The following is a 16471-nucleotide window of genomic DNA, read 5'->3' on the forward strand; positions in this document are numbered from 1 at the left end:
TCCATTTATAATCATGAAACTTTCTGAGAGTTTGGATTGATATAATATTTCTAATTATTGTTCTGATTCTTCTGTTTCTCTACAAACTTGTAATAAACGCTTGAAGACGAGATTTTGCATGCATGTGTTTTGGATGGAGATTATAAATTTGAAAAGTTGAAGATATTAAGATTGTTTATGAGTTGAACATAGATTTGTACATAGATTCGTTCTTTTGAGTTTACAGCAACTTTTGTGTGCAGGTGGCCACACCAAGTAACTCTTGATCGACAAGTAACCTTTGATCGAGTAACCGATGACACATCGAGTAACTCCTGATCGACCGAGTAACCCCTATAATACTAACAAAGTAACCCCATGATGTGTGGCCAATCACATATGATGGCCAACCACATATGAAAGTTTATGTTGAGCTTAGAACTTTTTAGTGAAGAGATTATATATATAGATATGGAGTCACAAAAGCAATAAATTTATATACTACCTCCAGTCCAAATTACTCGCAACTTTGGGATATTATTTGTGAGATATAAAATATTCCAAAGTTGCAAGTAATTTGGACCGGAGGTAGTATATAGATGAGATTTGATCTCAAGTTTCTCTTCCAAAAATTTTAAACAATTGAACTAAACTTAGTGCGTTCCAGTACATTTACACACTTATGTCTTACTTTCTTTCGAATACCCATTATGGTCCAAACAATGAAGCATCATTGATTTGTCGTGCACTATTAGGAATTGTTTATTGTACATATATTTATTTGATTAGATGACGCTAAAGTTTTTTTTATTAGATATGTTCCCAGTGTGGCAGTGTTGTTGAAGGTATTCCATCCATGAAACAAGTTTATCAAGTGTATTTCATATTTTGAATTATTGTTCCATTATATCATACAATTTGAACTATGTAAACTGGCCTATTGCCACTTTTGCCAGCAGATACATCACCCTGTGAGTTGTGAGGGGGCGGTATTTTTGGTGGTTTGATCTTGTACTTGACCTGCAAAGGATTGTTGAGCAGGGGTTTGATCAATGGCGCAATGTGCATCCTCAAGAAATAGGCGCGATTGGTGGTGTTGAAGGCCGGAGGGGAGCTCATCTCTTTGTTGGATCGTAGTGGTGACCATTGAAATAATATGTGTTTACAAGCCCTGCAACAAGACATAAAAACATCTTGTAACTTGACATAAGTTGATAAATGTTAGCTAGTTTATCAAACAGCCTCTTAAGTAAATGAAAATAAGCAGTCATGTTAGCAAAATCATTAAGATGAACAACGTTGTATTGATTTTAATGATAATTAGTCCTGGTATATTTTGTTACCGTTTTTTATACTATTCAAACTGTCTTTTAGAGGTAAATTTTGTGAGAGAATACTCTGTTGGAGAACGAAGATTTATATATATTGTGCCTTATTTCAAATTGTTACAATAATGATATGACAATCCTAAGGCATATTTCATATTTGATAAGTTTATATAAGATAAGATGACTCCAATTGAAAGCAAAAAACCTAAATGTAATACTTCAATCAAATTTGCATAATTATTTCTAAGAGGTGGATTTATAACTTGATGAATTAAACGGTATATGAGACTATTAAGATGGTCATGATGTTTAGGCCGGGTGTACTTATCTCTAAGTACAACAAACTTTATAATAGTCATGCACTCATACATGTTGGTATTGTCCGTGAAATAAATGTAATCTTTTCAAGAAATATGTATACGTACGTAATTAGAGATTGACATACTGAAAATAAAACAACACTGTAACCGTGTGATATACAGAAAAGTATTAAGCCAAACTTTCATGAAATTAAAATTGGAATTTATTTATTTAAATTTGCATTGGAGGTTGAGAAAGCAAGCAATAAAGACCGCACAATAATAAATAGGAAGTAGGAAAGTTTATTAAGAGTGACTTTGGCTAAACAATTCATCAACATCAGGTGAAGGAGAGATACTAGTCACTTGAAAAATGTCTATTATAATTGGGGTACAATTGATATTGAATGAGCTGAAAACAGCTGGGGTGCCACACCCATTTTATGTGACATTTTCCCTTACTCTATCACATACAGCTGTTCTAAAATGGCTTCTTTTGAACTAATTTCTACTCCTTTTTGTCCTTCATTAACTTGCCTCCCTAGTCTCTAGCTAAGTGACTAGTTCCTAGTCCTAGTTTTCATCCTTCCAAACGTGTACGTCTCTCTCATTTCAATTGTTTCGTTGCATAATAAATGACAAATACTATCTACTACATTACTATTAGAGTATTAGGAATTGATACTTGATAATCCTTATCATAATTTAGTTTATATGTGTTCCGGGTAAGCTCCGATACAGTGATGTCTTGGGGTAGGTAAAGGTTTACCGTCCAATTCAATGCCTGCACAGTCAGCACAGATTAGCTAGCCCGGGGGGTTATCCGGGAATAACCGCTCCGATGCTAAAGTTAGTTATCTGGGGAAGAAAGAATGAAGAAAGAGAAAGTGTTTAGAGAGAGAGAGAGAGAGAGAGAGAGAGAGAGAGAGAGAGAGAGAGAGATTGTACCTTGTTATGAGAATGCGCCTGGGTATATATAGGGGAAGAAGTAAGCTGGTGTCACCTTATGACATTAGGTGGCAAACCGACCTTATACGTAGCAGGTGCCTACGTGGCCGAGAGCAGCTCTCCACGTGACTGACTGGAGAGCCGTTAAGAATGTTCAGGTTTAACTAAATAGGCATGTGAAAGTTTTTACTTTCGGCTTATTTACACTTATGTCGGTATTATCCCGTACAACTAGCCCCCCAAGTGAGGACGTTGGTAAAACCGATGTTCTCACTTTGGAATTTTTATGCAATTGAAATCTTGATATGTTATTAAGTGAAATCTTCGATTTGCCCCCAAAGTGAGCTAAGTGCCGATAGCACCTAGCTCAATTGAAGCAAACTAAATAAACTTAAAATCTTCGATTTGCCCCCAAAGTGAGCTAAGTGCTGATAGCACCTAGCTCAGTTGAAGCGAATGAACTCAAAAAATTTAAAATCTTCGATTTGCCCCCAAAGTGTGCTAAGTGCCGATAGCACCTAGCTCAGTTGAAGCGAATGAACTCAAAAAATTTAAAATCTTCGATTTGCCCCCAAAGTGAGCTAAGTGTCGATATCACTTTGCTGTATTGAAGTAAATGGACTTGATTATTTTATAGCATAAGAAAAATATTATTTATTTATTTATTATAATTTTTTTTAACAGATGATAGTACAATTGGAAATTGGCGGGAAGTTTCTAAAGGTGTAGTGGGACACGTGTTGTGAATATAGAGAGGCGAGAAATGATGTGTCGCAATTGCAACAGTAAGATGTCATGCAATAATGTCAAATCAAAAAACACATTTCTTTGGGCGTGTATAAAAAGAGAAAACGAACGGTTTCTTCGTTATTTGACTTAGGTTTCAAAAAATTTCAAAAACTTTAAAAAATCTCTAAGTAACACCTCTTCAGTGCGTATTTTCGTGGTTCTTAATTTCGCCTCAAAGTATTTTAATCCCAAATTTATAGAAGTGGTAGGAATTTTTACGCGTAAAGGGCTGCAGTACTTGGTCGTTCTTGCTGTTTCTTAGAGGTAATGAATTTCAACTTTTGTCCCTCGTATTTTGTTTTCATTTTTGGTGTGCTTTGTGTGCGTATGTAGTGGATTTTTTGGTCTTTGTGTGTGTTATAGATAATTATGTCTGAATATGTAAAGGGCTATATTACGGGTAAAGCAATTGTGGCTGACCCGTTTATGCACTTGTCCTCAGTGCCAGAGAAGGAAGCTGAAAAGTTCTCTCGGCGCATAAGTACGTGTATTTTAGAAGACATTGATATTGTTGGAGTTGAATCTATCAGCGTTGTCAGTCAAAGCAGTTCGGAAATTGCCATTGACGAGTGCGGTTCTAATTTCGGCAAAATAAGCATTAAAAAATCAGAAATACCGAGATCTAAGCGGCCCAATATCGGTTTTGATCAAGCCGAGAGCTCCCTTAGACGCCCTGGTAAAGATCCAGTGGATGATCTGGATACTTAAGAGTCCGATATTTGGGCTGAAGACATTGAGTCCGTTGAACGGAGTCTCGAGTCAGACAGGCAAGAAGACGAGGGAGAAGATGGTAGCCCTGGGGAAGAAGAGCAAGAGGGTGAAGAAGAAGATGAAGATGAAGAGCAGGAACTCAACATCAGTAGTGAAGACACTGATGAAGAAATTAACGAGGACATTAACATCGGTGAACAAGTAATTGCCGAAGAACGTGCTGATGAGGGTTATAACTCTGAGACGACGATGCTGTTTACCGACAACCTCTGCAGCTCTCCGACGCGACCAAGGTTGTGAAGGTCAAGGTTGATGTTGCTTGGCTGAAAACTGCTGTTGAGAAGAACTATTGCAGTGTCGGCAGAAGATTCTACCGGCTTCCTGATGACTATGCTCTAACCCTTCCTATCTGGCGATACTGTTATTGATTTCCCTGAAGGGCATATTGCTGTGTATGCCAAGCATTTTGATTTTGGTCTTTTTCATCCCTTTATTGAAAAAATATTTAAAGCCTGGAACGTATGTATTGCTTAATTGACACCGACAACAACTCGTAATGTCATATCATTAGTGTGGGTTATGATATATATGGATTTTCCTCTAACTTTTAATTTGATTTGCAAACTTCACTGGCTGAAAAAAGATATCCAGTCACCAGGTTGGTGGTCACTATACACCATTAATGGCAAGGTCACAGTGTGGCCGAAACTGACCAGCTGTAAAAAGTGGCAAGGACAATTTTATTTTATGAAGGTTCCTGATACCTTTTCTGTAAGAAGAACTTTTCATCTGCCTCATAATAGATTTGACACTATTAGAGATAGGAAATTAGGCCCACTTGAACGAAAAGCTTTTTGGTTTTTTGATTGCCTATATGTAAATGATGGTAAGAAGGTTAAAGCTGTACCCAGGGAGTGGCTGCCCAACTGTAATTATATCCTGGGCAACACTCCCCTTTCTTATATCGGTCTCTGCCATACTGACGAATATGGTATGATTTAAGCAGTCAATTCATTTAATTCTACCTTTTACTCGTTGTGTTACTTACCTTCCTTTTTCCCTGCTCTCTGTTGCTTTGAAATTTTCTTAAGTTATTTATTCTTGATTGTCGTAATTTTATTTATATATAATTATATTAGCAATTATCGGTGTGTATTATTTTGCGATACATGATGACCAATTCGTTTTTCGGCTGATACCGTTACTGTGTTATTAGGACCAGGTAAATTGGACAACGAGAAGTTGGGACTGTACCCTGACGGCCGCGTAAAACGGCAGTGTCCGCCAAACCCCAAAGGAAAACTTGATACTCTTCCTAAGTTCGCTACCAGAGCCCAAAAGGGGAGGCAGAGAAGCAAGCAAGATATGACCGTCTTATCTAGACCGAGATCTGCTGGGGCTAACGTTCTTCCCCTCAGGTTAGGCGGGGGTACTATTAGGTCGAAGAGAAGTAGCTCGGCCTCTGATCGTGATCAGACCAAAAAACAAAAATCTACCTCTACCGTCGGCCGAGAGCAAGGTCAGACAAAGGAGGCTGGTGAGTTCGTGAATCTAGATGATGATGACGCCAACATTGTTACCGAGACAGGGGATCATGGTGGCGATGACCCATTTCAACCGCCACCTCGAATTCAAGTTGAGAGGATCATTTTCGTCTCCAAGGAGGTTCCCTATGCTGCAATCGGGCTTACCGGGTCTGGTGTTTCGAATGCTTTCACACCTGTGTCGGCACCAGATTTTATAGAGGTTCCACATGTGAGGGTTCCTCAAGAGGTTGCTGAGAGCTTATGAGTTTTTCTATCGGCAACGCCAGTGAGCCCTAGCCTTAGCTAAAGGTGAATAGGGGAGAGTCTGTGTATACCGATGATCCGTCATCGGGAGGGAGTCTTGGCTGGAGAATGTTGAAGGACTTACCTACACCAGCCGACAGGGCTACAGCCCGGTTTACAGCTCCATGTGGTCAGATGATGAATAATATACTCAGGGTATGTTTTGCTGTATTCTTATTTTATTTATTATTATTATTATTTATATTATATTTTATTATTATTATTTTTTTTTTAATTTTTTACATCCTGAGTTTGCTGACTGTTTCACAGACCGTCAATTCGGCCGTTGAGGTCGTTCATATGTATAAACACTATCAGAGGCGGGCGAATAAGGCCGAGCTGGTGTTGCAAAAAGCCGACGAGGAGAAGAAGATCCACAAAGCCGAGGTGGAGGGTTATAAAAACAAAATCCAGCAGCTAGAGGGCAAGGTTGCTGATTATGATGTGCTGGCTAAGCAACTTGAAGAACAAACCTAGCTTAAGGCTCGAGTTGATGATCTTGAGCAGAAATTGAAGGCTGAGGAGGCGTTGAGAAAGAAAGCCGAGAATGACCTTGAGCTGGCTCGCTCAGAGCTGCCTGCTGTCAAGCGGCGGGCAGTTAATCAATTCCTTAAATCTGACTTTTACAGCCATAAGCTAATCGACCACTATACTGGTGGTTGGGTTGCTGCGCACCGATGCGTATGCAAGGCGGATGAGTGGGATGAGGAAAGATGGCAGGCAGTTGAGGACGCCTATGGTGCCGACCGACATCTTTCCCCTACCAGCTATGAGGAGTCATACTTTGCCGATCCCCCTGGCCTAGATACAATGAAGAATGTCGATCCTCGCGGCCTCCCTGATGAGCAATTTGATGATGCGGTTTTGATGTGTCCATTTTATATAGAATTTTTCCCTCGTCCCTTGGTCATAATTAGTAGTGTTTTTGGCTCTTTAGAGCCACTTTTATTACTAATTGGGGTTTTCTAGTGTTTTTGTAGATTTGGTTGACTTTTGCAGGGATTTATACTTTTTGAGTATTTTCCCGAGATATTTTGGAGCAATCACGAACATTGGAGAAGCACGACCAGATTTTATAGCCCAGGGCCGGTTAGAGCCATCGAACCGGTGATTAAGGGCTTTGTATGTGTGATACCGGGGCATTTGGACCGAGTATTCAAGACCCAAAGAGGAAACCCGGATTGGCCCGAAGAATTGGAGCCCAATCGTAGTCCAAATAGTGGCCCAAGAGAGCTGCCCGGCCAAAAAGGCTGGCGCCCGGCCGGGCGGGAGAAGCAAAGGTCGGCGCTCGACCAAAAAGGCCGGAATCTGTGATTAGATTAGGCCTATCTTTTATGCATGAGTTTGACAATATTGATTCAAGAATCGAGAGATGAGAATTAATGTTTAGGTCTAGTTTCAATAGGCAAGTTAATTTATAAATGGTTAAGTCAAGATTCGAGAGATGAGATTTAATACCGATAAATTAATTGTGTGATTGTAATAAGTAGCGTGAGCCCTTTACAATCTGGTTAATTGATGCATTGATGATTGACTATTATTGATTGTTGGTATTGCAAGATAATTTCTTATTGAATTGTTTTAACGTTTTACAATTGCGGCTTGTAAAAGTATAGCAATATTGAATTGATGAATCGAGCAGATGTTAATTTGATATTAAAGGATATTTTCAATAAGAACTTAGATCTAGTAAATTGCGAGAGCCTGTTAGATCTATGTTGATTAATAAATTGCGAGAACCTGTTAATCATGTTATTTATGCAATGTCAATGATTGATTACTATGTTTTACCCTGGAGTATTATTTATTGGTGAACCTATGCCCTAGATCCTTTTATATATTGTTTTCTCCCTATTCCTATTCTTTGTAGTTTAGTCTCATACTCAAATATAAATATTGGTTACTTAGATAATTTAGATTATAATAATTAATTAGGAGTAAAAAGACTTGTTTCCCTGTGGAGATCGACCCTACTTCCCTATCTACTTTAGTTAGACGATTTAGGTATTTACTTTTGATTAGGGGATACGTCTTTACCCTGTCAGGTTTTTACTACCCTTCCCCATAACGGTGGTTTGGAGAAGGAATCTGAGAGGACACAGAGCTGAAGTGTTTTGGCCGTTTTATGCTGATTTTGCTTTGTCTAGTTTTCTAATGAACAGTTTAATTTGTTTTTGTAATACTTCTACTCCCTTTCCTGTTATATTCTGCCATTTTTTAAGCAACATACTATGATGGGCGATAACTGTTGATTTTTGATTTGTTATTATACTTTTTGTCGGCATGGAGTGCCGTATACTAACTATTTTCGCTTACCTTTCTGTCATCTTTCTAAATCTTTAGCCCTGTTTATTGTATGCTGCATTTTTATCAGTACAGTTTATGCATCATATATTCCCCCAATTCTTCGAGTTATCATTATATGGTTACTCGTAAGAATTAATACCATTATCAGCCTCTAACTATATGAGAGCTTTTGCGTACCTAAGCCTCTCACTGTGTGAGAGCTTTGTGTAATTTGCGACCTTTAATGGGCCGAGCAGTGGAAGTGGATCAGACAATCCATTCAACTCGCCTCAAGGTGCTTTAGTTATCCAACCATTCTGTTACTTGAATGAGTGTAACAGCTAGCTAGGCTGCGTAAACTTGCATATCGAAAGTACACAGACGGTTCCATGATGTTCCGTAAAATCATACTATGTATATATAGTTTATGCCGACAAAATATGTTGTTCCGCAAAATCATACTATATCTATTACAATTTAAATCGGTCATTTAGATTAAAAACGTTCAAGTGTAGTAATTTTATGCACAGCTGCATTCCATACATTCTTTAATGGTTTCCCTTCAAGGGTCATAAGTCGGTAGGAACCTTATCTCACGGTCTCATAGACCTGATATGGTCCTTCCCAGTTAGCAGTAAGTTTGCCGTCAATGTTTCCTTTGCCTGTTGTCGCTGTCCTTCGCAGCACTAGATCTCCATCTTCTAACGACCTATAATTGACACGCTTGTTGTACGCCTTACACATTCTATCTTTTTATGCTGCTGACCTAATTTCGGCCGTTAGCCTGATCTCTGGTAGAAAATCAAGTTGCTGTTGTAACAGTAGGTCGTTTTGTTCCTCGCAGAAATGTTGAACTCGGAATATGGGGAGTCCTACTTCTGCCGGGATAACCGCCTCTGAGCCGAAAGCAAGATTATAGGGTGATTCACCAGTTGTTTCCTTTGTTGTCGTCCTGTTTTCCCATAGTATCTCAGGTACAAGGTCCGCCCATAATCCTTTGGCATCTTCTATTTTCTTCTTCAAGGCATTCAAGATCTGTTTGTTAGCGACCTCTGCTTGACCGTTGGACTGAGGATGACAAACCGCGGCATAGGCGAACTTTACCTTGTATATGGCAAGAAAATTCTTAACTGGGGCACAGTCGAATTGCAAACCGTGATCAAATACCATCTTTATCGGCAATCCAAACCTGGTGAAAATATTTTTCCAGATAAACTTCTTCACTTCATTTGCCGTTGTCTTTGTTACAGGCTCGACCTCTATCCACTTCGTGAAGTAGTCTATCCCCACTATCAAGAACTTACGCCCCCCCGTTGCTGAGGTGAATGGTCCGACAATGTCCATACCCCATTGTGCAAATGGAATAGGGTTGAGAATAGGTGTCAAGTCGTTAGGTGGTTGATTATTGCTGGCCCAAACTTCTGACATTTGTCACATTTTTTAGCATATGCCATAGCATCTGCGTTCATTGTCGGCCAGTAATATCCCCTTTTCATTGCTTCCAACGACATTGACCGGCCACCTGAGTGATTTCCGCAATCGCCCTCGTGTATTTCTTCTATCAACCTTTCGGATTCGTATGCCGTTAAACATCTACGTAATGGTAGGGAGAAACCTCTTTTGTACAACATGCCTTGGAACATGATAAACCAGACGCTATCTTTTTTTATTTTTGGGTTTAGTTTTATCTGTCGGAAGTACGTTTTGCACCTTGTAGGCCAGGATGTCGTCGTACCATTCATGACCTCCAGTTATGCAATTCACCCCCTTCCACATTTCCTTGTCTATACTCTTTTGATTCAGAATCTCAACCATTACTGTGCGTTCTAAGTCGTTAAAGCTTGAACTTGGTTTTGCCAGTGCATCGGCTTGTGTGTTTTCACCACGAGGTATTAGGTTGATTTCGTAGTGGTCGAGTGCCGTCGTTATACTTTTGAGCCGAGCCAAGTAGGCTATCATCGTCGGTTCACGGGCTTCATATTCGCTAGTGAAGTGGCTGGCTACTAACTGTGAATCTGTGGATAACTCCACTCTTTTTTCTCCTGCTGCATGCATAATTGAACCCCCGCTAGCGCCGCTTCGTATTCAGCCTCATTATTTGAAGCCTTAAACTTGAATCTTATCGCGTATTCAAATATGTCCCCTTCTGGAGACGTCATAATGATACCGGCCCCTGATCCAGTTGATGCTGATGAGCCGTCAACTGACACTTTCCATGTGCCGATCGCTTCCCCTTCTTCAGTGTAAGAAGTTTCAACTATGAAGTCCGAAAAGGCATGAGCCTTGATCGACACTCTTGGCCTATAAATCAGCACATATTCCGATAACTCAATTGCCCATTTTAGTAGACGACCGGAAGTGTCCATTTTCTGAAGAGACTTCCCTAGCGGTTGATTGGTCAATACTTCGATAGTATGTGCATCAAAATATGGTCGCAACTTCCTTGCCGCTATGACTACTGCATACGCGGTTTTTTCGACTAGAGGGTACCTTCGTTCTGCAGCATTTAAGACATGGCTAACAAAATATATAGGCATCTGTACTTTCTTTCGCTCCACCAACAACACAGCCGCTACCGTTTTCGGGGGATGCTGAGATGTAAAGCTGTAATGTTTCTCCCGTCTCCGGTCTGGCAATTGTAGGTAGTGATCGTAGGTGATTTTTAACGGCTTCTAGAGCTTTCACCTGCTCTGGTCCCCAAACGAAAGTCTTGTTCTGACGGAGGATAACGAAGAATGGTAATGCCTTATCGGCTGATTTGCTGATAAATCTGGTTAATGCCGCCATTCGACCCGTTAACTTTTGTATGTCTTTAATTGATTTGGGTTGTGGAAGACTAAGAACAGCTTCTATTTTGTCGGGATTTGCATCAATTCCCCTTTCACTAACCATAAAGCCTAAGAACTTTCCGGACTTGACACCAAATACACATTTCTCAAGATTCAATTTCATTCGATGTCGTCGTAGAGTATCGAAGGTCTCTCTTAGGTCTTCAACATGATCGGTAGCTAGACGGATTTTTACGATCGAATCATCCACGTATACCTCGACATTTCTCCCCTTCTGGTCCGCAAAAACTTTGTCTACTAGCTTCTGGTATGTAGCCCCTGCATTTCGCAATCCGAAAGGCATTGCTCGATAACAATAAACTCCGGCATCCGTAATAAATGCCGCTTTATTCCGATCTAGTTGATAGAGGCTAACTTGATGGTATCCAGAAAATGCATCCATAAAACTCAAAAGAGCATGGCCCGACGTAGAGTCAACCAGGCGATCTATTCTCGGTAGAGGATAACAGTCTTTTGGGCAAGCTTTGTTTAAGTCGGTGAAATCAACACACATTCTCCACTTCCCTGATGGCTTTTTAACCATAACAACATTGGCCAACCATTATGGGTACGTGCACGGCTCTATGAAACCGGCCACCAGTAGCTTATTAACCTCTGCTTGTATTGCTTTGATCTTTTCTGTGGAGAAGTTCCTTTTCTTTTGTCGTACCGGCCTAGCTCGTCTATCTACGTTCAGCTTGTGTACCATCACATCAGGATGAATTCCCGGCATCTCATCGGCCGTGAAGGCAAAAACTTCGGCATTCTCCCTCAGGAGCTCGACTAGATGGCATCGCATCTCGGTATCCATGTCGGACCCGATTTTTACCGTCCAATTTGCAACTCCTTGTTGGAGTTCAACTTCAATGGTTTCTTCTCCCGACAATGGTCTAGGAACTGTTATGGGCCTTGTATCAAAGTTTTCCATTGCCAAATCATTATTTAGGGTAGGTCGTTCCCTTTTTTGGTTATTCTGTCTCATCGGAACTTGCCGACATGGCTGCTTCAATGCCGATACATAGCATTCCCTTGCCATCGTTTAACTTCCTCGAACGCGCTCCGTTCTACCGGTAATAGAGACATTCACCATAGTGAGGTGGTATGTCGAGACTACGGCTTGCGCATCGTGTATTAATGGTCTGCTAATAATAGCATTGTACGCTGACGGCACGTCAACAATTAGGAACTTGGTCATCACATACCTCGCCCTGGTTCCTTCTCCTATTCTAACTTGTAGAATTTTATGCTACCTTCGGGTCTGGCCATTGAGCCATTGAAACCAATAACAGGATATGACACAGGCGTTAAGTATTTTCAGCCTATCATCATGGCATCAAACACTGTTGCGAACAGAATGTTCGCCGAGTTACCCCCGTCTATTAGCGCGCGCTTGATATCACACCCATTTATCATCAAGGGGAAATACTACACCTTTGGCATTAGCCTCAGAGAAGGACACAGAAGGGATATTGATTGGTCGAGGTCGCTCGTCCACTCCCAGTGCGTTTACTATGTGTTTATATTCCGACAAACATTTCTTTGCACCACTAACAGATCCCCCATGCACAGGTCCTCCTGTAATTACCTCAATGTTAATTTTGCGTCCGGCAGGTGCGGATCCTTGCCGATAAACCTCAGGATTATGTCGGTAAGTATCATCTTGTGTCGACGGGTCTGCTTATTTTCGATATTCTGTCTGCCTTGTTGGCTGAGCTGGCTGTCGGCTCGGACCTGCTTGAGACCGATACTGAGACAGATGCCCCTTTCTGATGAGATCCTCGATATTTTCTTTCAACTGGACACATTCTTTAGTGTAATGGCGTCTCCGTGAAACATGCAATACTTTTTCACATCCCGCCCCTTCGTTATCATTGGTGCCGGCCGATTCCTGTCTTCCTTGTGCTGATTTATTGAATAAATTGCAGCCCTGGGTGTGTTCAGCTGGGTGTAGTTACTATACCGTCCTAGGCCTCTAACAGGCCTATTGGCTTTTTGCTGATTTTGCCTATTGACCCCACCGGGGGTTTCGGGAGACGTGTAAGTGTTTTGCCGTCGAGACGGCTCCGCTGATGTTATCTGGTTGCTTGCTCTCAGAAGTTCTTCACTCTTAATGTACTCATGGGCTTTGTTAAATGCCATGACGAGATTGGGAAAGGACTTCCGTGCCATGTACTTCTTGAAATCACTCTAAGCCAAACCATTCATTAAGGCCATGACAGCTATCTCCTGCTGCAATTTAGGTATGGTATTAGCTTCATTATTGAATCGCCGAACAAAGTCCCTTAGTGATTCGTCCTTCCTCTGCCGGACGGACATAAGTTCTCCAGAGGTTCTCTGCCTCGCACTGTTGCTTATGTATTGGCCCGTGAATAATTCAACTAACGTATCAAAACAATCGATAGACCCGGGCTGCAAATTAGTGAACCAGTCCGAAGCTGCTCCAACCAGCGTTGTGGGAAAGACCTTGCACCATTTAGCATCGGTGTCGGTATATAACAACATATGACTCTCAAATGCCGCTATATACCTTTTTGGGTCACCCTTGCCATCATATGCTCATGACGACATTTTTATCTTCTCCATTTGCTGATCAAGGACCTCTTGCGTAAAGGGAGATGTCCTTGGCCGGACTATCGCTCGGGCTATATGCCTTGACGGCCCACTACTAGCCTCATGCCGGTAGGACTCCGATTCCCCCCCAAACGCCGTTCGTGTAACCTGACGCTCCGATGGTACAACCGTCTCCTGGGGTGGCGGCTGGGGGTTAGGTTGTGGTCCAGATTGATTGAAATGACCCTCGTGGTTGATGACCACAGGGGTTGTCGGTCTATTCCGAGGCTCCCTTATGGCCGCCATCTCAGCCTCTTTTCTTTTTCGGGACATTGGCCGCATAACCTTGGCTGTTATCTCTAGTTCTTCAGGAGTAAACTCTCCCAAAGGGTCTGGGGTGGGTGCCCGAATTCTTTCCGGTGTTCGCGGTATATCTGTAGTGTCTTTATAGAGAAGGTGGGTTTCATCTTCCACCGTTATCTCAGGTATAAGGTTTACAATCTTGTTACTGTTATCATCATTCCGGTTTCTAGTTTCCGGTATGGGTGTAGTCTCATTGTCTCCTTCCATGACTGGTGGAGGTCTTTTTGGACGATAGAAGTCATTACTATCCCCTCCTTCTAGCGCCAATTGTTCCGGGTAAGCTCCGATACCGTGATGTCTTGGGGCAGGTAAAGGTTTACCGTCCAATTCAATGCCTGCACAGTCAGCACAGATTAACTAGCCCGGGGGGTTATCCGGGAATAACCGCTCCGATGCTAAAGTTAGTTATCTGGGGAAGAAAGAATGAAGAAAGAGAAAATGTTTAGAGAGAGAGAGAGAGATTGTACCTTGTTATGAGAATGCGCCTGGGTATATATAGGGGAAGAAGCAAGCTGGTGCCACCTTATGACGTTAGGTGGCAAACCGACCTTATACGTAGCAGGTGCCTACGTGGCCGGGAGCAGCTCTCCACGTGGCCGACTGGAGAGCCGTTAAGAATGTTCAGGTTTAACTAAATAGGCATGTGAAAGTTTTTACTTTCGGCTTATTTTCACTTCTGTTGGTATTATCCCGTACAATATGTATCCTTCTATATGAGGAATTTGATGAAAATAGTTAAGCAAATACTAGTTAGGGGTGACAATTGGTAGAGTTGATCACGAGTTGAGTTGAGCTTGATGTATTGCATCAACCTGTTTAGAACTTTCCGAGACTTTAAAATCTTAGGACCTGTTCACATTTACTGAATTGAATTGAACTGAACTGATTGGAGCTGAACTGAACTAAACTGAATAATTTATGAGAAGAAAATTAGGAGCTCAATTGAACTGAGCTAAACTGAAGTGAACTGAACTAAACTGAACTGATATTAAGCTGAAGTGAACACGCCCTTAGGTTCAATTAGAATCAAAAGGCTTGAGTCAATTATAGGATAGTTAGAGTATTCGGATCATTTGGAGGTCCATGTAAATGGACCGGATTCAGATCCGAAAATTACGAGTCGGATCGGATTCGGACTCGGATTTTTCGGATTCGGACTCGGATTCGAATCCGAATCCAGGGTCCGTTTACTAAATGGATCGGATTTGGCTTTAGCCACATCCGACCCGAATCCGATCCGTTGGCATTCCTACGCATAAGATATGTGCGTGAAAAATTATAGAAACTAATTTATCATCAAAAACGCCCCCTATATCCCCTTTAAAAAAAAAGCTATGTAAATTCACTACATTGGATTGATGGGACAAAATAGTAAAATAATACGAAGTATCGTGGATCCTTTCATATGAGAAATTTAAATATTTTTAATACTCATAACAGTTTGATTGTAATATACTCCCTCCGTCCCCTTTTGATAGTCCCTTATGGGCATTTTTCATCGGAATTAATAAACACAAATAAGAATAATAAAAGTACATTAGAAAAGTAAATTGACATTAAGTATGCAAAAAAGTAGAGAAAGAAAGTAATAAAAGTACATGGGAAAAGAAAATATACATGAGAAATTTAAATTTGCCCAAGTATTGTTGCAAATTGGTGGGAATTTTGGTAGAAAATTAATATTAATGGTTGTTGGAAAAAGCAAATGGGGTGAAAATTTTGGGACTAAAATTTGCCCATAAGAGACTATCAAAAGAGGACGAAGGGAGTACAATAATGCATAAGTTATACTACGTACATAAAATATATGTAAGACTAATCCCCATTCCAAACAACATATTACATAATAGTACAATACTCCGTAATATTTTATTTTTAGACTTTATCTTTATTTTTATGTATTTGTAAAAAAAGTATAGTAAAAATTCTCAAAAGTAATAAATGAAAATATTAAGGTCAACTAAATTGTTGTGATTATACAGGAATGAAGGGGAATAATTAATCAAGCAAGACAAAAATTATACTCCCTCTGTCCACGAAAGAAGGACCCATTTGGGTTGATTACGCGGGTATAAAGAAAGTTAAATACAAAGAACTAAAAGTATATTGAAAAAATAAATTTACTTAGGATTTGTAACAAAATAGAAAGAGAAAGTAATAAATAATTTACATAGAAAATCAAATTTTTGTATGGGGAAGCTAATTTTGCACAAATATTGTTGCAAATTGGTGGGTGTTTTAATGCAAATGGGTCATTCTTTTTGGGATTAAAATTAGGCCAAATGGATCTTTCTTTCGGAGACGGAGGAGTACATAACGTAATTAATTTAAAATACTTGGAGTCTCATTAATTTTGAGAGGGGAAAGAAAATTACAAAAATGATCACTCCTCCTCCTCCTTGTCTTTTTTTATTCCATATTTTTTAAATAGAAAATTTGTCAATTAGTACCGCAAGTTAATACTACTTTGTAAATTACTATCGCAAATTAAAAAAGTTTTGAATTACTACCGCAAAAAATTTTAAGATGTTGCGATTACTACCAAACCCCCATTAAACCCA

The 16471-nt window shown here is 40.4% G+C and overlaps 1 protein-coding gene across 1 annotated transcript; it reads right to left on the reverse strand.

The window, feature by feature from the left end:
• Positions 1 to 13184: 13184 nt before the first annotated feature.
• On the reverse strand, positions 13185 to 13499 carry LOC110733227. The gene has a single exon (XM_021913244.1). The coding sequence runs from the start codon at positions 13497 to 13499 to the stop codon at positions 13185 to 13187; it is 315 nt and encodes a 104-aa protein (XP_021768936.1).
• Between the last annotated feature and the right edge of the window lie 2972 nt (positions 13500 to 16471).

The sequence above is a fragment of the Chenopodium quinoa genome, unplaced genomic scaffold (genome assembly GCF_001683475.1).
Source record: "Chenopodium quinoa cultivar QQ74 unplaced genomic scaffold, ASM168347v1, whole genome shotgun sequence".
NCBI lineage: Eukaryota > Viridiplantae > Streptophyta > Magnoliopsida > Caryophyllales > Amaranthaceae > Chenopodium > Chenopodium quinoa.

Coding starts and splice junctions, on each gene's coding strand:
- LOC110733227 (XM_021913244.1), bottom strand. CDS start 13,499: ATGTTGTTATATACCGACACCGATGCTAAATGGTGCAAGGTCTTTCCC.